General features: G+C 41.0%; 1 protein-coding gene across 2 annotated transcripts; it reads right to left on the reverse strand.

Moving 5' to 3' along the window:
• Positions 1-1,438: 1,438 nt before the first annotated feature.
• Ccdc28a (coiled-coil domain containing 28A) lies at positions 1,439-21,224 on the reverse strand. Of its 2 annotated transcripts, XM_008822033.3 has the most exons (6): positions 20,943-21,215; positions 17,714-17,913; positions 14,357-14,520; positions 8,910-9,064; positions 5,437-5,459; positions 1,439-1,574 (listed from the first exon to the last, which is right to left on the reverse strand). In XM_008822033.3, the coding sequence occupies exons 2-6, from the start codon at positions 17,869-17,871 to the stop codon at positions 1,520-1,522; spliced, it is 555 nt and encodes a 184-aa protein (XP_008820255.1). In that variant the 5' UTR covers positions 17,872-17,913; positions 20,943-21,215; the 3' UTR covers positions 1,439-1,519. The 2 variants fall into 2 exon arrangements, with proteins under 2 accessions (XP_008820255.1, XP_029414007.1); XM_029558147.1 differs by lacking the exons at positions 1,439-1,574; positions 5,437-5,459 and adding an exon at positions 5,509-7,144 and having other exon boundaries at positions 20,943-21,224.
• Between the last annotated feature and the right edge of the window lie 1,157 nt (positions 21,225-22,381).

The raw sequence follows: 22,381 nt of genomic DNA on the forward strand, positions 1-22,381 counted from the left end.
AGCTACTGGCAATTGATGGCTGCTGGGTGGAGGGAGAAGTCATTTTTCTTTGGGGGGGTGTCTGCTAGTAGATTGCCTGTGCTCCAGTGGATGGCCCCACACCCATGCACACAAGACAACACTAATTGGACACTGGGTTATAAAAACTAATAATGAAACTTTTTTTTTTTTTTGCTCTTTTTGAGACAGGGTCTCCCTGTAGCCCCCAGCTGTCCTGGGACTCTGTAGATCAGGCTGGCCTTGAACTCACAGAGATCCGCCTGTCTCTGCCTCCTAAGTGCTGGGATTAATGGTGTATGCCATCACACCCGGCTGACTATGGAAGATTTTATTTATCAGTTATATGTTTGCATGTAAATGGACACTTAATTTGCACGCACACCTTGAACTCACAGAGATCCTCTTGCCTCTGCCTCCCGAGTGCTGGGATTAAAGGCGTGCATCACCATGCCTGGCATAATAAAACTTTTTAAAGCACAGGAAATTAAGGTTTCGGAAGGGGGACGGAGTAGGAGGGTTCAGGAGTGTGGGGGAGGTGGGAGGGAAATGATATACATTGTATGCATGCATGAAACTGTCAATGAATTTAATTATAAAAAAGGTGGTGATGGAATGTTCACCTAGGACTCGAGGTTTGAGCCTCAAGACTGAAACAAAGGAAGAAGTGTGGAAGAGATAGCAAAGCTGGTAATTGTCACCTTTCATGCACTTCTCCAATTGCTCCCTGTATAACCTCTACTGTTGGTAATTTACATCCTATGCTAAATTTAACATGAAAGTTCAACTCAACCTGACTGAATATACATGTTATTTGAAGCTAAGGGGCAGAATTGTGATCCAAATCAAGGTCTAATGTCCATGTACTTTCATTACACATACTGTGTGTGCAAAAGGTACAGAACTTGCAGAGACGTTACAAAAACCTCAAGTGTTATAAATACAGTTTACTTCTGAGGACTGAACCTGGTGTTCCCAGACTGACAACTACAAAGTCTCCCAAACAGACCGACAAAGAATATAATTTAAAACAATCACTTTATTAAAAATAGCGAATCTCACAAATACTTATTAAACATTTTGTCACTGGCCATTGGAAAACACACCTGCATGTGTACCGACTGTCTAATGTAAACTGAGGCTGGGCCGCCACATGAGGCCTGTGCATCACCAACTTGCTATCCACAGAGTGGTGAGCTCAGGAGGGACAGATTTCCCCAGCCCTACCAAGGACATTTAGCACAATACATTTCAAGTATAACCCCATAAGGCAACAGTAGAAAGCACAGCAGCACAACTCCACGTCCCACTTCCTGATGAGACCTTCAACCAGGCCTTGGCCTCCAGTCACTGGCGATGACAATGAGCACAGTTACTAGAAGCGGTATGTGAAAACAATCACTGCACTTGCACTTTATGACTTGAATTTTTGCCATGGATGATGATTCTGCTACTGGATTCAGCTGAAAAGTAGGGAATGCTGCTTGTCTGCAAATCTCCCCCAAACAAGCTGCAGGATGGTTCAGCTGGTGGAAGCAGGGGGCACATCCTGTGCATCTGCCAAATGCAGTTTCTGTCTGAATTTACCAGTTAAGAAGATCTGCACTGTAAAATAAGGACTTTGGAAATTTGGGAATTTATGCTTAGGAGAGAAGATGAACAAGAGAGGGACAGGCAAGTGGGGAGGGGAGTGAGGGGGAAGAGAGGCTCAAAGGAAAAGCTGTTGTGTTGCCAGCAAGGTTAGACAATACACAGACATGGAAAATCATACTGCATAGAATTTGAAGCTTTTTAAAAAAAATCACTAATGTAAAATTATGATCCAGGTTTCAACAGAGCACAGAATTTTATAATTTTCAGTTTTATATTTATTTAGGGTCTCGTTATATAGCCCCAAACTCCAGATCCTCCTGCTTCAGCCTCCAGTGCTAGAGTTATAGGCATGCACCATCATGTCTGCCTAGACTTATTTTTAATGCAGCAAAAGTCATTGGATAAGGAACTGATGAGAGTCAAATATTAAAAGACTAACTGGATTAAAATGATCATTTGAGAAGTTATCATTTGCCCATGTTTCTGGAAACAATTTCCTTGTAAAAGTTTAAAGATAAAACAGAACCATCACAACTCTACACACCTCCCTCCCATTCCTCAAGAAGACTGTAAATAAGAAATTCTTGCACAACTTCCCTTCCCTTCCCTTCTCATGATCCTCTTTCGTCTTCCTCTTCTACCTGAACTGTTTAGCTGTGACCCATCTTTCAATGTCCAGTTCAAATATGGATACACTGAGGGGAACTGAATACTGAGGCGGGCATGGCCATCAAAGGCATTCTTGTGCAGTTAGAGGGATGAGATTGAACACGTTTAATGGCGGTGGCCAGCAGGAACGTAACTGGTAAGAACGGAAGAGCCAGAGCAACTGGAGTGTTGGAAAGTGCAACCTGCGCAAAGGCATCACAGCAAGAATGAACACCATGTGCTTTCGGACACCAAAAAACACAGTTCGGTGGGAATGAAAATCCTAACAGGATTTGTTATCAAATTGCTGGCCCTATCCAGATATACTTAAAAAAAAAAAAATCTAGGGGGCTAGAGAGATGGCTCAGTGGTTAAGAGCCAGACTCAATTCCCAACATCCAAATGGCAGCTAACAACCATCTGTAACTGCAGTTCCAGGAGAGCCAATGCCCTCTTCTGACCTCTGGGCACTGCATAACACATGTGGCATTTACATACATGTAGGCAATACACTCATATACATAAAGTAAAAATAATAAAAATCTTGTAAAATTAAAAAAAAAATTTTTCAAACGAGGCATAGTGGCACACACCTGTAATCCTAGCACTTGGAGGGCAGAGGCAGGAGATGAAGGCCAGACTAGGCTAGTTAAATGCAACCCTGTCTCTAAATAAATAAATAAAATAGTTTCAACATGTAATCATTACAATGACTGAAGTAGTTTACATTCATTTTTTTATGTCTGAAATGAAGTGTCCCTAACTACACTCAAAGCATCTTTTAATTCTGACTAGTCAATCACACATATTGAGTATGGAAGTTCCTGCTGGATCAAAAGATTGAAGAATTATAGAATTAAGTTATAAGGATCTATAGTACCATATAGACAATGAAGGAAGAATAAACACAGAGCTAGTAACATCTGACAACTACAGTTAAGAAATGCCAGGCAAGCTGGGTGTGGTGGTGCACACCTTTAATCCCATCACTTGGGAGGCAGAGGCAGGTGAATCTCTGTGAGTTTAAGGCCAGCCTGGGTCTACATAGAGAGTTCCAGGCTAGGCCAGCTGGGGCTACAGGGAAACCCTGTCTCATAAAGACCAAAAAAAAAAAAAAGGAAATCCCAAGCACCCAGGTGTGTTGGCGCATGCCTTTAATCCTAGCACTCAGAAGGCAAAGGTAGGTGGATTCTGTGAGAGTGAAGCCAGTCTGGTCTCCATAGTGAGTTCCAGGCCAGCTGGCGCTACAGGGAGACCCTGTCTCAAAACAACAACAAAAACAAAACAAAAAAGAAATGGAAAGCAGATTTCATGTTCACAGCCAAGCTCAAAGCAGAACTGAAGCTTGGTTAGCAATGTCTGCCATGATTAGAGAAAGGATTTCAAAACATCCCCAGAGACCAGCAGTGATGAGAGAAGGTGATTAGAAAGGGAAAGATTAAGTACAGAGAGAACATCATCCACTGTAGAAGAGGAGATGAGAGTTCTCAGACTTTTCTTAAGATCACACAGCCACTGCCAAGATGTGAAGCCACACAGCTCAGGATCTACACTTGCACTGGCTCGTAACTGCCTTTCTGTGGTGGATGGAAGCCAGGAATCTAAAAACCTACACTCAAACTGGTCCAAACCACCCTGCTGTGGTGGATAACACACGATGGACTGAATTAAGGCAAGTGAGCAAGTGATGAAACAAGGAAGTCTAAATGTTTAACAAAAAAGTTCAGGCAATCTGTAATTCTGGCACTCAAGAGGCTGAGGCTGGGGGAATCGTGCTTGAGGCCAGCCCAAGTCATATAGAGAGTTCATGGCTATACTCTGGGCTCTACAGAGAGACTGTCTGGGGGGAAAAAAAAAAGGTTCAATGACGAGAACAGGGGCTACTTAGGAGTTCAAGCACAGAAAGAATAGGAAGCAAAGATATAAATGAAATTAGTAAGAAACCAGGCAAAGTCCCCTATTAACACAAATATTGTCTTTCTTGACAATAATACCTTTCATCAATCTCTCCCCACAGTTTACTTGGCCTCTTGGAACTTTATATTCCTTATCTTCAAAATGTAGACTAAAACACCATCTACGCTGAGAAAATGTGTGTAAAGCTCTTCATATAAACTTGGCAAACAAAGTATTCACAATTATAATAATAATAGCCATTAACTGCTATTATTAGATTTTTATATACCTATTCATTGTTCTTTCATAACAGAACAATTCAATTAATAACAGCATGTTATATACCAAGCATTTAGACTTGCTTGCTAACTTATATATATTTACAACATATATATATATCATAGTTTAGAAATTTTCACATATATATCAGTATGCACATCAATTACTCAGTATTACAGAAAATGCACATTATTAAAATGTGGAGTAACATTTCAAAAATCTTATCTCTAGACAATAATCAGAATTCTATGTCATTATCTGGTTCAAAGAGAAAGTTTTACTTCTCAAGTTAAAGCATGTTATAGGCAGGCTCATTCCACACTGTTCTTACGTACCTAATAATTATGCTGACAAATACGTTAAAAACTACATTTTGAAAAATTATGTTAAATAATCGTTTCGAACTGAACTATCAAAACTAGACTATTTCACTAGACTTGATATTTTCCTTTAAGCTAATTCTATAATGCACTAGCAGAGTATGCAAACTGCATTTTGCAAGTTGTGTATGCATCTCTTGAAAGCTTTATTTTAGTGGTAGCTGATTTCCAACTTACATACCTAAAATTTTTTTACATATCAAAAATTTTTAAGGAATAATATTAAATACAGTACATTATCTATGGATAGCTACCTGCCAGGTAGTCTCAGAATCTAAGATTCAAAATAACTCCTGTAGCCCCACACACAATTTTGATCACTTGAACAACAGCTGGGCATGGTGGCGCACGCCTTTAATCCCAGCACTCGGGAGGCAGAGGCAGGCGGATCTCTGTGAGTTCAAGGCCAGCCTGGTCTACATAGTGAGTTCCAGGACAGCTGGGGCTACAGGGAGACTGAAAAAAACAAAACAAAACAAAACAACAAACCAGAAACAAAATTTCTGCAAATAAGACAATGAAAAAGATGTATTTAAAACTGAAGGTAAGAGATATGGCCCCAATAAAGGAAATAAGATATGATAGGGATTATTCACCAGAAGGAGAAATTATCTTTTCGCTGTTGAGGTTGGGCAAAGGATACATAGAAGAATTCAATTCTTCTAACTGCAACACAGAGAAACAAGTATTAATTTTTGCAAGACAAATAAAAGTAGATCATAGTTAACCATGTTTTAAAATAATTTAATGTACATTTTCTTTAAATGAAAGAGAAAAACATTAAAAAAAAAAAAAAAAGCTTGCAAATAATTTCCAGGCTGGGAAATTCCTTTTTACAAAATAAGTACAAAATATATTTAGTTTTAGTGAAAGACTGTGAAGAGAGAATAAAAGCGAATGACAAAAACCAGAGTTTTGTGGATATTCTTAGACTCATGTGTAGTGGCAATAATCTCTGGCCGTGTGCATTTGATGTTTCTTGAGAGTGTCCCACTACATTGCCAGGTTAGCCTTGAACTCTGTACCTAGTACAGGGTAGCCCTGACTCAGGATCCTCTTGGCTCAGCCTCCAGAATGCTAGAATCACAGACATGTGCCACCATGCCTGTATTATATGTATAATAGTGTATAAAATTGTATTATAGTGTGTGTACACACAAGATTTGCGTGCATAGGCAGCACACATGTGGATGTCAGAAGACAACTTTGTAGAGTTGGTTCTCTCCTTTGACTCCTACATGGGTTCCAGGGATTGAACTTAGGTCAGACCTTCACCAGGCTTGTGCAACAAGCACTTTTACTGGCTGAGCCATCCCACTGGCTCCATGTCGGGATTTCTAATAAGTCTTCAAAAGAAAAAAATTGCCTTTTTGGTCAAGGTCACAATCTTTAAAACTTTTATTAATGACAAAAGTACTTCACTAATCATGCAATTTTCACTATAAAGTAGAATTTATCACCCCTTGCTTTAGTCTATTTGGGCTCCTATAATAAAATACCACTAAGTTGGTGGTTTGTAGACAAAAGACTTATTTCTCACAGTTCTGGATACCAGATGTCCAAGACTGAAGATGTTAACAGAGTTGTGTCTGGTGAGGAACTTTCTGGCTCACAGGAGAGCACTTTTGCATTGCATTTTCACAAGATGGAAGAGGTGGGGGTCCCTTTTTAGCTCTTTTCTGAGGATACTAATCACATTCTTGACTGCCTTTCAAAGACCCACCTCCTGCTACCATTACCCTCAGGGTTACAACTTCAAAGTATGACCTCTGGAAGGATATAAGCAGTCTACCTTCACACCAGATCACACCACCCTTCACTTTAGAAAGGAAAATATAAATGAAATGCATGCTGTCTGGGGCTACGGTTCAGGGGTGGAGCATTTGCCTAGCTAGCATCCACAAGGTCCTAGGTTTAATCTTCAGTACCTCAAAAGAGTAAGAAAAAGAGAAAGAAATGTTCTAAACTATTCAGTGTTACTAAGTACAACACAGATGTTAGCGATACCCTATACTTCCTGTTTCAAATTCAGTGTTTTTCCCCGAAAACAGTTACTGTACTAAATGTAAGAAATACACAGCAAATTAAGCTTATGTTTAAGAGGAATAAAGCATAAAACATGAGCTGGTGAAAAGAAATACTTGCAAGACTGAATATGACATGATAGACTTAAAGTAATAAAAACTATAGACTTGTAGGGTTTCTGTTTTCTTTTTAAGATGGGGTCTCTCTTAGTCCAGGCTGGCCATGTACTTGGCATGCAGTTGAAGATGACCTTGAACTCCTTCCTGTTCCTCCTGAACCAACTCCCAGGTGCTGGGAATGCAAACGTGCATTGCTGATTCCCTAGACTTAAAGTTTGAACAGCATGGGCATACAATTACTCTCATACTTATTCAAAAGAGAAAAGCAACAGAAATTTTTGCCACTGGTGAAAATATAAACTAAAGTATGTTGAATTTGGTTATTTATCTTTGTTCTAAAAGGTTTTATGTATATAAATTCCTGTGTTCATACATGTGCATATGTATGTGGTTGCACAAGTGTGTGCATGTACATGGAGGCTAGATAGAGGTCAGCACTGGGCGTCTTTCTTGATTGCTCTCCACCTTATTTTTTGAGACAGGGTCTCACACTGAACCTAGAGCTTACCAATTTGGCTAGGCTGGCTGACATGGGTTCCAGGGGTCCAAACTCAGGTCCTTATGCTTGTGTGGCAAGAACTTTACTGAGTAATCTACCTAACTCCTTAAAAAAAGGTTTTAGAGGTTTATTTATTTTTATTTCATGTGTATGAGTGTTTGCCTGCATGGAGGTATGTGCACCACATGCATGCTTGGTGCCCATGGAGGCCAGAAGAGGGTGTTGGATCCCCTTGAACTGGAGTTAGACGGTTGTGAGCCGCCATGTGGGTGCTGGGAACCGAACCTGTGTCCTCTGCAAGAGCAGCAAGTACTCTTAACTGCTGAGTCATCTCTTCAGCCCCCTAAAAAAGGTTTTAAAGAGGCAAATTTAATGAGTACATCTCAGTTTGTCATATGAGATGCTATAGGGTGAACTGTGCCCCACTTTACCCCCAACTCATACACTCTAGCCCTAACTCATAACATGTCCATGAGGGTATTTGGAAACAGAGCCTTTAAAAAGGTAATTGAGTCAAACTGAGGTCCTTGGGGCCCTAATTCAATATGATTAGTGCCCTTAACAAGGAAAGAAAACTTGGACAGATGTACATGGAGAATTAAGTGAGCATTAAGATGGGAACCTACAACCAGGAAGCAAGGCTTGAGGCATCACTTATCTCCAACTCCCAGCCTTCAGAACTGTGAGGTAATAAATCTCTATTGTTTAAACTACCCAGTCTGTGGTTGCTTTGTGAAGGTAGCAGCATTCTAAATTACTGTAAAGATCAAATATGGTCCTATATTTCAAAATAAGTAACCATCACTTGAGGAAATAACATAAGTATATTAGTCAAGTCAGGCAAAGGTCTTTTGATTGGTGTCTTCTATATTCTTAAGATCTGCACGAATCTATCTATATACATAAAGTATATGTACACATATAATATGTATAGAAGCAAATATTTCCTTTATAAATTTGCCAGTATTCTGAAAATAGATACTTCCATAGATGTCAGAATGATCATTTCATTGATAGGTTTATTGTTGCTGTTTTGTTTTTGTTTTGTTAGACAGGGTCTTACTAGGTAGCCTACTGGCCTATAACTCATTATGCAGACCAGGCTAGCCTTGAACTCATAAAGTACAACACAGATGTAACTTGAAAATGCAACACTAAGTGAAAGACTCCCTTAGGACACACATTGTATAATGCCATTTGTATGAAGAACCCACAGGGGCCAGTTTATCATAGCAGAAAATAGATGAGGGGTTGCTAGGGGATGGGAAGGAGGGAGGGGGAAACTGAGAAGCACAGGCCTCTTTTGGGGTGATAAAAATGCTCTAGAATTAGACAGCAATGACTGTGAAATACTGTAAAATTATAAAAAATTACAGCATCATGTAATTTAAAATGGGTAAAAGGTGAATTTGTTAGACATATTTTATTGCACTAAATGATTTTTAGGTAACAGAGAAAAAGAACTACACTCACGTCAGACAGGAGCCTATCCAGGTTGGCATCACTGGCTGCTTTCCGCTTTTCCTCAGGAAGTTCCTCTAACTCCCCATAGAGCTCCAAATTCAATCGAGCTAATTTCTCTTGCATTCCCCGGACATGTTCCATCTGTTCTATGGAACATTCATTTCCTAGGGAACATTCCAGAATACTAATAAAGATTAATGCTAAAGCATTAATTATGAAGCATGAGCAATACAGTGTAATATTTTCCAACACATAGATGGTAATGCAAGACTTCATTGCTAATACACAGGCCTAGAATTTCTTGACTCATATTCTTGACCAACATATACATATGACATAGGCTATATTTTCATCTGGTTTAAGTATAGCCTCTGAAACCTCTTCACACTATAATTTAAAAAAACCTTTCTCGCTGGGCGTGGTAGCGCACGCCTTTAATCCCAGCACCAGGGAGGCAGAGGCAGGCGGATCTCTGTGAGTTCAAGGCCAGCCTGGTCTACATAGTGAGTTCCAGGACAGCTGGGGCTACAGGGAGACCCTGTCTCAAAAAGAGAAAAAAAAAAAACCAAAAAACCTTTCTCTTTTTCCTGAATATATTACAAAAGTATATTATAATTCAGCTAAAGCTGAAATATACAGTCAGGCATGGCAGCGCAAGCCTGAATCCCAGCACCTGGGAAATAGAGGCAGAAGCATCAGAAGTTCAAGTTCACCCTCAGTTCTATAGAATTCAAGGCCAGGTCTGGGATACATGAGACACGATATCAAAAAACAAATAAACAAATAATAAATTAATAAACATTTGAAATACTATCTTCAATAAAAACAAATTAAATTACACTACACATAAACTAGCTTTATAATATCATAAATTCTCTTCATTTATGCTAAGGCCGAGTAAGAGCAAAACTACAGTTTTCTCAGAATCATCTTTTATTCAAAGTAAAATAAGATGTTTATCCTATTTTAACAAGTAACACAGATGATCAATGGAAGAAGTGCTTCAAGGTGTAAGTGTGTGGAGGGGGGCAGAAATATATACAGTAAAAACACAAAGAAACAAATGAAAAAAGAGCGAGAAAGAGGGACAGATCTAAGTGACCGACATGAGGAGAATGGAAGCTACAGAAAGATGAAAAAGGAATTCATGGGAGAGAAACAAGGAACAACGAAAAAATTAATGTTTTGCAGAACAAAAGCTAAGTCAGCAGTGGGCTCACTGATTCCCAGGTAAGGTAGATGAGGAGAGACCGAGTCCCAGCATATTCTGATACAGGTCAAAACTTTACCAGTAAGAAAGAAAATGTCTCTTAAGTATCACTACAGGAAAAAATTAATTAGCTAGTAAGAAAAAAATTTCCTTTGGTCCCAGCACTTGGGAGGCAGAGGCAGGCAGATCTCTGTGAGATTGAGGCCAGCCTGGTCTCTATAGTGAGTTCCAGGTCAGCTGGGGCTACAGGGAGACTCTGTCTCAAAAAAACGAACAACAACAAAAAAATGAATGAAAGAAAGAGGGGAGAGAGAGCGAAAGGACAAATCTGATTGGCAATGCACAGCCAGCCACTGCGTAACAACACAGAGTAGGGCTTCAATTAAAACATCCAAAGTCACCTGACAGGGGCAGGAGGCAGGCCAGGAGGAAGCAAAGTAAAAGTGGTCCAAAGGTTACATACCAAGAAGGAGAGAGAAAGAGAAAGAGGAAAAAGTAAAGGGTTCTGGGATACCATGTTATTGGGGTGGAATGAAGAAAGAGGCAGGGGTATAATAAGAATTTCTGTGATATAAATAATGCACTTTTTTTTTTCATTACAACACAATTGACATATTCAATAACGGTTTCCTGAGGTAGGATGCATCTCTTTCAAAATTGGCTGTAAATTTTTAGGTTTACAGTTGAATTATTACAGTTATACAATATTGTACTCAGTATAAACCCTATAAGACATAAGTTAAATGATGTTTTAACCTTTAAAAAGATCTCCATTTCATTATTAAAATACAGTTTCATACAGAAAAATTCTTTTTCAATGCAATTGACATTGGATGTTAATAATGCACATTTTTTGAAGACAGGGGACTGCTATGTCATCCAGACTGACTGACTTTCAACTCATAATCCTCTCCAGCCTAGCCTCTCCAATGTTGGGACTACAAGTATAAGCCCTGGCTTCCTTTTCAAATATAAATATTAGCTAGTCAGGTGTGGTGGCGCACACCTTTGAATCCTGGCACTTTGGAGGCAGAGGCAGGCAGATCTCTGTGAGACTGAGGCTAGCCTAGTTACCATAGAGAGTTCCAGAGGCTGTTGCAAAAAAAAAGAAAAAGAAAATTAAGACTTCTTACAAGGTTAAATTAAATTTTCTATGCACAAAAGCTACAGGCATGGTATGTTTAAAAAAAAAAAAAGTAACAGAGGCAACAGTGAGTAGTGTTTAAACTTAAATCATACAAAGTGCTCTTAAAAACAACAAAATGAGAATGAACAAATTGAAACCTGTGTAAAATCCCTGAAAAGGACAATCCAACTACTTAACAAGAACATGTAGATATTGAAATTTGACAACAATTGTTTTAAAATATCACTTAAGGGCTGGAGAGATGGCTCAGTGATCAAGAGCACTGACTGCTCTTGCAAAAGACCCAGGTTCAGTTCCTAGCACCCACATGGTGGCTAACAACCGTCTGTAATGTCAGTTCCAAGGGATCTGGCACCTTCTTTGACCTTGCACATGTGAGCATTGCACGACATGGGTGCACTCACATCCATGCAGACAAAAAAAACCACTCACACATATAAAATAAATAAAAATAAAAAATTTTAAATAATAATAAAATATCATTTAGCAGACTGGAAAAGCAAACACATCTGCTTCCCTAAAAAAAATTAAAGAGACCAGTCTAGATAGCAAGCTCAACCACAAATAATCCAGACAATACCTACTGCTGCAGCAATTCAGGGAAAAGAGTTTTTTCATAAACTGCTGATAAAACAAATATAGTTTTTCTGAAAAGCAATCTACATACCTCTATTAAACTTAAAATTACAAGCTGAGCGTAGTGACACACTTCAATTCCGGTACTCAGAAGGCAGAGACAAGTGGATCTCTGTGAGTATGAAGCCAACCTGGTCTACATAGCAAGCTCCAGACCAGCCAGGGCTGCATAAAATCACAGCTGGGTGTGGTGGTCCACTCCTATAATGTTAGCACCTGGAAGGCAGAGGCAGGAGGATCAGTTCAAGACCAAATTCTGCTACCTAATGAGTTTAAGGCCACCTTCAGCTACTTAAGATCCTGTCTCAAAAATCAAAACAAAGGGGCCAAAAATGCAGCTCAGCTGGCAGATGCTTGCCTGCAATGCCCATAGCTCTGAGTTTAATCCAGCATGAACAGGACATTAAGGCACATTCATGCACTCATAACAGCTGGAGGAAGGAGGAGAGGAAAATCAGAAGTTTAAGGTCATCCTCAGCTACATAGTGAGTTCAAAGTCAGCATGAGATACGTGAGACTCTGTCTCAAAAGAAAGAAAAAAAGAAAGAAAAACCCCAGTACTTGGAAGGCTAAGAAGGAAGATCATGAGTTCAAGGACAGTCAGAGCTACATACAAAGCAAGACCCTATTTCAAAAAACAAAAGCAAACCTAACACAATAAATCTAAATTGGTTTAACTGATAAAGACTTTCTCTACTATTTGTTTAAAAAAATAGATAAATTGGAGCTAGAGAGATGGCTCAGCAGTTAAGAGCACTGGCTGCTCTTGCAGAGGACCTAGGTTTAGTTCCCAGCACCCACATGGTGGCTAACTGTCCATAACTCCAGTTTTAGGGTATCCAACACCCTCTTCTGACCTCTGTGGGCACTGCACGACACTGGTGCATTAACATGCATTCAGGCATTACATTCATACACATAAAATAAATAAAAATAGATAAATTATATGATCTGGTTTTGCTTTTCATAAATGGACTTGATTGCCTTAAGAAGGAGAGGGCATCAGAGACTGTATAGAGTCACAGAACCTAATTTAAATAAGTACTTCAGCACAGTGACTCCATAACAGTAATCCTACTTTATTTAACATTTCAACTAACACTCCCCTGTGAATATGTGTGCATGTGAATTTGAAGAATGTGTCTGTGCTATACATGCATGTGTGTGTATAGATGTATGTTGATACATGCTTGCATGAGGCCAGAATGTGTCATGTGTCCTGCTCTATCACTCTCTGCATTATTTCTTTGAGATAGGGTCTCTCACTGAACCTGAAGCTAGGCCCCACTGATCATCCTGTCTCTGTTCCCACAGTGCTGGGGTTGCAAGTGTGCACATGCCCATGTCCAGCTTCTTACATGTGTACTGTAAGCGAGTTCAAGATATATGAACTCAGGTCCTCATGCTTCTGCAGCAAGTGCTGTTCCCACTAAGCCATCACTCCAGCCCTATCCCTCCTTTAAAAGACAAAAAAGATGTCCCCCAGAACTTAAGGGAAATCATATTCTATGATTATGTGCCTATGTTTTATGCTCTCTCTCTCTCTCTCTCTCTCTCTCTCTCTGTGTTCGTTTGTGCATGAGTGTCTGTGTGTTTTGAGGTCTCATGTGGCTCAACTTGGCTTCAAAGATGAGGATGTCCCTAAACTTCTGGTTTTCCTGCCTCCCAGTTCTGAGTGCTGAGATTACAGATATGTGAACCATGCCTGGTTGTTTGTGGTACTGGGGACCAAACCCAGGACTTCCTGAGCACTAGATAAACAATTACCAACTACCAACAAAGCTAAACCTCTAGCCCTTTCTGTTTTTGCTTATATTTATTCTGAAACAGGGTCTCATACAGCCTAAGATGATCTCAAACTTGAAACTTGCTATGTAATTTTAACCTTGAACCTCTGATCCTGCTTCCACCTCCTGGGCACTGAGATTACAGACGTGTATCACCATATCCAGCTTTTCTTTGGTTTTAATGAAAGAAAATTATATTTTAAAAAAGAACAGGGCTAGCCAGGCATGGTGGCGCACGCCTTTAATCTCAACACTTGGGAGGCAGAGGCAGGCGGATCTCTGTGAGTTCAAGGCCAGCCTGGTCTACATAGTGAGTTCCAGGACAGCTGGGCTATAGAGAGACCCTGTCTCAAAAGGACCAAAAAAAAAAAAAAAAAAAGAGCAAGGCTCAGTCTGGATTGCACATAAAAAGAGCCAGGTGTGGTGATACAGGCTTGACATCTCAGCACTGAAAAAAGCAAAAGCTGGAGGACCCCTCAGGCATGCTGGCCAGCCTGGGCTACTTGGTGAGCTCCAGGCCCCCGACACATTCTTTTACAAAAACAGATGGACAGTACCTGAGGAATGATGTGCAAGTTTGTCGTTTACATGCATACACATGTATCCATGCACAGACAAAATATATGCAGAACATAAAAAAAAAAAAAAACAGTAAAGAGAAGCGCTGACTGCGTACCAAATGCTTGGAGTTTTCCGGAATGGAAGTCATTGAGAAGGCTGAGGAGGCCTCGCTCCATCTCCTGCACATCAGAGACATCGGTGAGGAAGGAGTGCTGGATCGGGGCGGACTGAACAGCCTTCCCTTCGCCTCCCTGAGCTTTGCTCTTTTCTTTTATCACTCTGCAAAGATGATACAATTAATTTGAGTTAGCTCTTTCAGGCCGTTCTGATTAAACTGCTTAATTTTGTAGTGAATTACAAGGACTTTGTCTACAAAACAAGAAATGTGGAGCGTGAATACTAAATCAAACTAGAGCTCGCAAGCCAGAAACAAACAAAAAGTACAGGTGAAAAATCTCAAGCAAATACATAAGGTGGAACCCCTAAGACAGGCGATGTCCTGTGCTGGACTATAAAAAAATGAAAAGGAAATTGGTCTTTTTAGTGTGTGTCCTATTTTGTATTTTTCATTTCTTTTTGGTCTTTTTGAGACAGGGTCTCCTTGTAGCCCCAGCTGTCCTGAAACTCACTATGTGGACCAGGCTGGCCTCGAACTCACAAAGATCCACCTGCCTCTGCCTCCCAAGTTCTGGGATAAAAGGCATGTGCCACCACACCCGGCTTTGTATTTTTCATTTCTTAATAAAACACTCCACACAGTTTCCCTTTTAAAAGTTATCCTTGAACTACTAATACTAAACCTTTATAGGGTTCCTACACTGAAGACAGCATTCCAGGAGTGCATGGTCTGAGGAGAAAGACCTCATGGAGTCTGGATGGAGCGCTGGACTCTGCCAACGTCCTAAGCTCCCCACAGGCAGCTGGATGTCCCACTGATTATACTCAGAGGATCTAATCTCATCTCTCTTCTTCTTGTCACAGCCACCACCCTAGCTCTTGGCCTAATGACTCCAATGTCTTCCCAACTGACCTCCCTGGCCCTGTGCATACCCCTGATCCCACTTTCCTCCTCACAAGTCAGCCAAGTTCATTTAATTTCTTAAAAGTAAAATGAGGTCAAATCATTTACTGAGTTTGAGCCTCAGTAGCTTCGTGCTGCCTGAGTCTGATACACACTTAAGAAACCCTAACTATTCTTGCCTACACTCTATAATCATTCTAAATTTTCTTAACTTCCTAGAAACCTATTCTGTCTTCTTCCACTTCCTACCATCCTACCATCTTTGCAAGGCCATTGCTCACACACATTCTTTTTTTTTGGTCTTTTTGAGACAAGGTCTCCTTGTAGCCCCAGAAACTCGCTGTGTAAACCAGGTTGGCCTTGAACTCACAGAGATTCGCCTGCCTCTGCCTCCCAAGGTCTAGGACTAAAGGCATGCGCCACCACACCCGGCTGCTCACACATTCTTAAAGTCTCAGTTTATTTGTTATTTCCCCAGGAAGGCATTCTGGAACCCTATGATTAATTAGTTCTTGTTATGGATGTCTGGTACATACCCTCTCAAATACTAGAGAGATGGTGCTATACATTCTGCTATCTAAGAACAGAGAGAAAGAGGAGTTCCTGGAGCCCAGGGCAGCCAAAAAGTTTAGCAATGGTACCACGTAAGTAAGTCTTAAAGTACAAGCAAAAGGGGTTGGGATTATATATTATCTTCATAAGGCAATTCATACTACAAATCTTGACATACATATATTCAGTAGTCAATTATTTTCACATAACATGGAATGAAGACATCTTCCCTGCAACTGTACTCTCAATAAGGATAATAAATAAAGATAAATAGGGTGAGTTTGTATACTCAAGTGTGAGCACATGTGTGGGGGTGTAAGGGTGTTTGCCAGAGGAAGGGGTGGGGCAAAAGAAACTAACAATTCCTAAGAAATTTAGAACCCACCGTCTGTTGACAATAGTCTATTGACCATCACAAGGTAAGGCCTGTATTTTTGTGTGTGTAGTGTATACAGGGGCACATACATGTGTGCATGTGTGTACAGAGGCCAGAGGTTGAAATCAGGTGTCTTCCTCTACCACTTTCCAACTTCTTTTTGAGACAGGATTTCTCACTTAATCTGGAGCTCACCATTTCGGCTAGACTGGCTTCCAAGCAATCCCCCAGGATCTTCATCTCTGTATCCCTGGGGTTACCTATATGTACTACTACATCTAGCTCTTTACTTGGATGCTGGGGATCCAAAATCAAGTCCTCATGTTTGTATAACAAGCATTTTATCCAGAGTTGTCTCTCCAGCCCCAAGGTCTGTACTTTTTACACACGGTAATAAATCACATTATTCGGTACCATGCTTCATAAAGTGCTGTGACCTCACCTGTGAATTTATTATAAATGCTGTTTGAAGCCCCATCCTGCTGATTCCGAATGTGCAATTTAAATAGATCCCAAGGATCCATACCCTCTGGAGGGTAAACTGGAGATTTAAACTGCTAGAGATTGTAAGGTTTTGATACAGCAAGCATACTTTTCATCTTCCAAATTTGGAAGGTTTATCCAAGCATGGTTTTTTACATTATTTTATTAATTAACACCTCTCAGGGAAGACAACCACAAAATGTAAAACTCTATTTGTTGAAAATCTCTCGTGTGTGTGTGTGTGTGTGTGTGTGTGTGTGTGTGTGTGTATGTACAAGTGTCCACTTACGTGCATGTGGAAGTCAGAGGACAACTTTGGATCTCATCCTCAGGAACACCATCCACTCCTTTGAGACAGGGTTTCCCACTGGCTTGGAGCTCATCAATGAGGCTAGACTGGCTGCCAGTGAGCCCTAGGGATCCCTCTTGTCTCCACCTCAGTGCTGGGACTGATTATAGGCATGAACCATCACATGAGGAATTTTTGCATGTGTTCTAGGGATCAAACTCAGGTCCTCATGGTTGCCAGGCAAGAACTTTACCAACTAAGCTCTCTCTCAAGCCCTGAAAACCTTCATAGCTGGTGCTTTAAAAATTAAACCAAATGGGGCTAGAGAGATGGCTCAGTGGTTAAGAGCACTGGCTGCTCTTGCAGAGAATTGAGATTCGGTTCCTAGCACCCACATGGCAGATAACAACTATTTTTAACTCCAGTTCCAAGGGATCTGATGCCCTCTTCTGACCTCTGCAGGCAGTGCATACACACAGTGTACTTAGATACATGCAGGTAAAACATACATATAAAATAAATAATTTTTTTAAAAATCAAACCAAGAGCTGGGACTGTAGCTCAGCAATCAAATACTTGCCTAGTATGTGTGAGGACTTAAGGGTCAATCCCCATCACTGTCAAAGAAAGAAAAAAAGAAAAGAAAACCAAAACCAAAACAACAAAAAACCCAAACAACAAAGTCGAGCCATGTATGAAAACAGGTTATAAGGAGAAGGTAACTACTTACTATGAGAATGTCCGAACTCACCTTTTTAACTTTGGGCGCTGGGAGGTTGACTGTGATGTGGGATTTGAAAACCCTGTGCTTTTACTGGCTGGAATGGCATTTCTTTTGGCATTAACAACCTGAGTAGAGTGGGCACTAAAAGACTTGGGACTCTTCCTCTTCACTTTCCGCTCTTCCATTGTTTTAAGTTCCTTGTTGTACCAACACTAGTTTCTTAAGACCTGAACATGGAAATATGGTGATTACAGCCATATGCAAAGTGAGAATGAGAAACGCATTTCACAGACCAAAGAGGAACAAGAATTTCAAAGGTCATTAGAGAAAGAGACCAAGGATCCCTTACTCTGCTAATGTACATAAAAGTCTTCAGCAAAATTGTCTAATAGGTTTTTGTTATTTAGCATTCGCTCTATTTATACATTGTACAAGTTATCTACTGACTATTCCACAAACCAGGTACTGTTGTAAATCCAGGGAAGGCAGCAGTAAATAAAACGAAGTACCTTCTCTCAAGAAGACAACGTCCAGCCAGGTATGGTGGCACATGCCTTTAATCCCAGCACTTGGGAGGCAGAAGCAGGCGGATCTTTGTGAGTTCAAGGCCAGCCTGGTCTACAGAGCAAGTTCCAGGCCAGCTGGGGCTACAGGGAGACCCTGTCTCAAAAAGAGAAAAAAAAAAAAAAGACAACATTCTAGAAGGTAAACAATATTTATAATAATAAACAAGTCACCTTTGTAATACTCCAGCCTGACTCAAGCTTTGGGTGGCTTTTAGGAAGTGTCCCTTCCAAAATGTTTTCTGAAGAATAAACCAGATTAAAGTAGGATTAGGACACCTGCACACTAAATAGGAACTCAAAACCTTATATAATCTACATCATATTGGTAACTTGTCTTGAGCTGTCTGAGCTCATGAAGAAGCTGTCTCTGGAAGCAGGGTTTCCTCCTCTCAGATTTCAGATTCCAGTATATTTGTCTCAAAGTATCCTCCAAGGCCCCAGGTCTGGGGATAGACTCATCTCCCTAACTCTGTGACAGGGAGGAAAGAGAACAACAAAAGAGCCCAAAGTAAACACGATGTGTCCTTGAGAACAGTTAAAAGGTAAGCTGTTTCCTCTGAGGGTACTACTCCCTGCTCCATGATATGAAAGTGTCTACAGTGGGAAAGAGAAGCCAGAAGTTGGGGCATGGGAAGCCCATCCATGGAGAAAAAGCTCAATGAGGAGCCAGCTGACTGCCTCAAACTCCCCAGCTGATTTTTGCTGGACGTTAGTAAGCCTCTGACTGAAGATATTGCCTTATTGCTGTTATCTTTTCTTTTCATGGATCCCTCACTTGAGGGGGACACTGCTCTGCTGGAGACTCTACCAGATACTCCAACTAACTGTCTCAACTGGGCTTTCCCCATCAACTTCTGCTGGGTGATCTGAGCACACAATTTGATGATGTTTTACTATCACTTGCTTTTTTGTTCTTTTACTTTGGCTTGCTAGATATTTAGTAAATTCACTCCTTCAAAATTGAAAATATGGCTACTATGTTCATTCTCCACACCATACAGAACACCTTATCTCAATTACCAAGCAGACACTCAGTTTCTGTGTAGGGGTAATATTGATTCTACTTCTGTAATCAAGAGAAGTTCTACAAAATCAAACTTACTTCTTGTCTGTTTTAAATTTACTAATTCTACCTACAGCTACCGAACCATGAATCACAATGTAAGTTTGGTCTTGCCCACATTAATAAGGTCAATATACCTAGGTGCAATAGTGCACACCTGTAATCTCAGCTGTCTGGGGAGGCTGAGGCAGGAGGATCCTGAGTTGATGCCAGTCTACAAATTACAGTACAGTGAGATCTTATCTAAAAAAAAATTTTTAAAGGAAAGAAAAGGAAATGAATCTATGAAGTCACAATGAGCTTTCCGTGGAGTGTATGTGAAAGGCTTCTTACTCATTCCAATATTTTCATGAATTAGCCAGTCTTATTTTTTATACTCATCTATCCAAAAATAACCTTCTACATTTCCTTTTTATTTGTGCACAAGTGTTAAAATTTTGAGGTTTTGGAGACAGGGTGTTGCTGTGTAGCCCTGGCTACCCTCCATCTTTGACCACACAATATAGTTTTTTTTTCTTTAATTTTTGAGATAGTCTTGTTCTGTATCCCTACTGTCTTCCACCTTGTGACCCCTTTCTCTCTCCCAGGTGCTGGGATTACAGGCATGTGCCACCAGCTGTTATGAGTGACCTGATGTGGGTGCTGGGTCCCAAACTTGCGTCCTCTGGAAACACTCATAACTGCTTAGCCATCTCTCCAGCTCAGATCTAAATTTTTCCTAATTCTATTATTCATTTATCATAAAATGTTCCAGAAATTTTCATGTCTATTCACACCTTCAAATGTTAAATTGTCTTAGGAATACTAGGCCTTTAAAAAGTATTGTGTTGAATTTAATCTTGCCATGATTATTCAAAAAACTCAAATCCATTGTTAGTTACTACAGAAACAATTTGTGAATTTTAATAAAAATGGATTTTGGGAGTAGCATACAGACTCAGTATCACTGTTACTGAAATTTAGACCACCAAGTTCAAATTGGTTCAGTCACAACAAAAACCGTTATACCTCTTAAGAGAGAAAAGGCTTTCTTGGGAAAGGCTCCAATTCCCAGTTCTCTAATCAAATACTAATCATAAATCCACTTGAAACTCAGCTAATAATTTTTCTTCTAAGAAGTATTTGCAATAAAAGTCATTTCGACATCGTTTCAACATGTCATATAAATTAAATGGAACTTTTAAAGATGACTCAAGATCGACCAGTTCTCCAAAGAGGTTACGATCCGTATAAATTCATGATTCACATAAACATAACTTCAAATTTAAGGATGCTAATACAAAATTGGTGACAAAAGGAAAAAAAACAGGTAAAGTAACGCAAATAAAACAATGGTCTCCGAGAGGCCAAGGTCTGAGATTTGTCACAGGCTACTGAAAACACTAAAATCCTTCTTGTATACCAAACACCAAGGAACGTTTCTGAGGTGAACGGCTCAGGGTCAATCACGGGCTGATTTTAAATGTTAGGCCCTGCCTCCAACCAGGACCACCCGGTCCCTCTAGGCCTCCCCTGTCCCCCAACCCACCGCAGCAATGACTTATCGCTACCCAGCAGTGACCAGAGTGATGCTGAACGGCCCAAAGAAGTAAGTTGCGGGGACCCCCCCCCTCATTCCAGTACATACCCGAGGAAGGAAGGGTCGGGATCCCCTCCCTCAACCTGCAAAGGTTGGAGAGTGCCCGAGGCCACAGCCTCAGCTGCAGCCAGAGCCTGGGACACAGCCCCGAACTCGCGCCTCCGCAGTTACCTTTGTTTACGGAAGTAATGTAAGGGGCGGGTCTTCACGTCACAGGAATGAGCCCGCCCCTTCCGGCTCCGCCAGCTCGCTCGCGTCTCCGCCTTAGACTCCGCACTGCTTACCCAGAGCAGCTTTCAGCTGTGGCTCTGGCGGCCGCAGGAAGGAGCGGTGGCCGAGAGCTTCGCTTCCCTCTCTGTGCCGCGGAAGAACTGTCTGTGCGGTGTCCTGCCCGGATGCGGCCAACCCCCTCCGCCTCCACGGACTACAATTCCCAGAACACACCTGGGCCAGCCCCAGCCCCCCCCCCCTTCCGCGGACTACAATTCCCAGAGCACACCTGAAGGCGGAGCCAAGTGCCGCCTTAGCGGCGGGCTGCGTCCCTGATTGGCTGCTGGAGTGAGGCGAGAAAGGCGTGATTCTATTTGGCCACCTTGTGCGGATCTCACTAGTGGGGTTCTGTAACTAGGTACTTATGTCCAGGCATTTATACACGGTTTCTATAGACCTCACTACAGTTCTTGTCGGGGGTTTGGGGTTATTTTAGATTTGTTTGTTACAGGACTCATGTGGTCTGGAACTCATTATGTAGCTGCAGATTGCCTTGAACTCCAGATTCTCCTACCTCCACCTCCCAAGTGCTGGGGTTACAGGCAAGTGCCATCTCGCCTGCTTTGCCTCACCACAAGTTTATGAGGTAGGTGTCGTAATTCCCATTTTAGAAATGAATCGGAAATTCTGGGTAATCGATCCAGCTCTCTGTAGCCACAGACTACACCCCTGGGGAAGGAATTGCAGGTTGAGAGAGAAGACTCAATCCTGAACTTGGCGGGGGGGGGGAATTGTTTCTTTCCCTGGTGCGGGTAGCGTTCTCGGAATGGGGTTTGGGGATGGAAAAATTTTAGATTCATGTCCTCCTAGACTGAAGTAACTAAGAATTAACGCCGCATACTTCTCCGGCATTACTTAAGGAGGAAATCATGTGTAGGGATTATTTATGTCAATGCCAGAGAGAGCAAAGATGGAACTCAGTCTCTAGGCTCCTACTATAGGATGATCTTCCGTTTTAAAAAACTTTTTAGTGTTAAAAAAAAAAAAAAAGCACAAAGGAAAAACATTCATGAACCCACTATCCATAATGAGCAGGTATGCTTTGTAATTTCACTTAAAAAAAAAAAAAAAAAGATTTAGTATCATGGCGCATGTCTTTGATCGCAGCACTCCAGGAGGGAGAAGGCAAGAAGAATCTGTGTGAGATGGAAGCCATCCTGGTCTACATACCAAGTTCCAGGTCCCAGCTGGGGCTAACAGGGAGATCCTGTCTCAGA

This window comes from Nannospalax galili, unplaced genomic scaffold (assembly GCF_000622305.1).
Source record: "Nannospalax galili isolate Female #2095 unplaced genomic scaffold, S.galili_v1.0 scaffold186, whole genome shotgun sequence".
Taxonomy (NCBI): Eukaryota; Metazoa; Chordata; class Mammalia; order Rodentia; family Spalacidae; genus Nannospalax; species Nannospalax galili.

Excerpts from the sequence above, each read along its gene's own strand:
- Ccdc28a (XM_029558147.1), bottom strand. The coding sequence starts at position 17,871 with ATGGAAGAGCGGAAAGTGAAGAGGAAGAGTCCCAAGTCTTTTAGTGCC. Across the intron at positions 14,521-17,713 it reads CAGCGCCCAAAGTTAAAAAG|AGTGATAAAAGAAAAGAGCA; the intron begins GTGAGTTCGGAC and ends TCATCTTTGCAG. Across the intron at positions 7,145-8,909 it reads TGGATAGGCTCCTGTCTGAC|TCTAGGGAATCAGCAATGCA; the intron begins GTGAGTGTAGTT and ends TCAAACTTTAAG.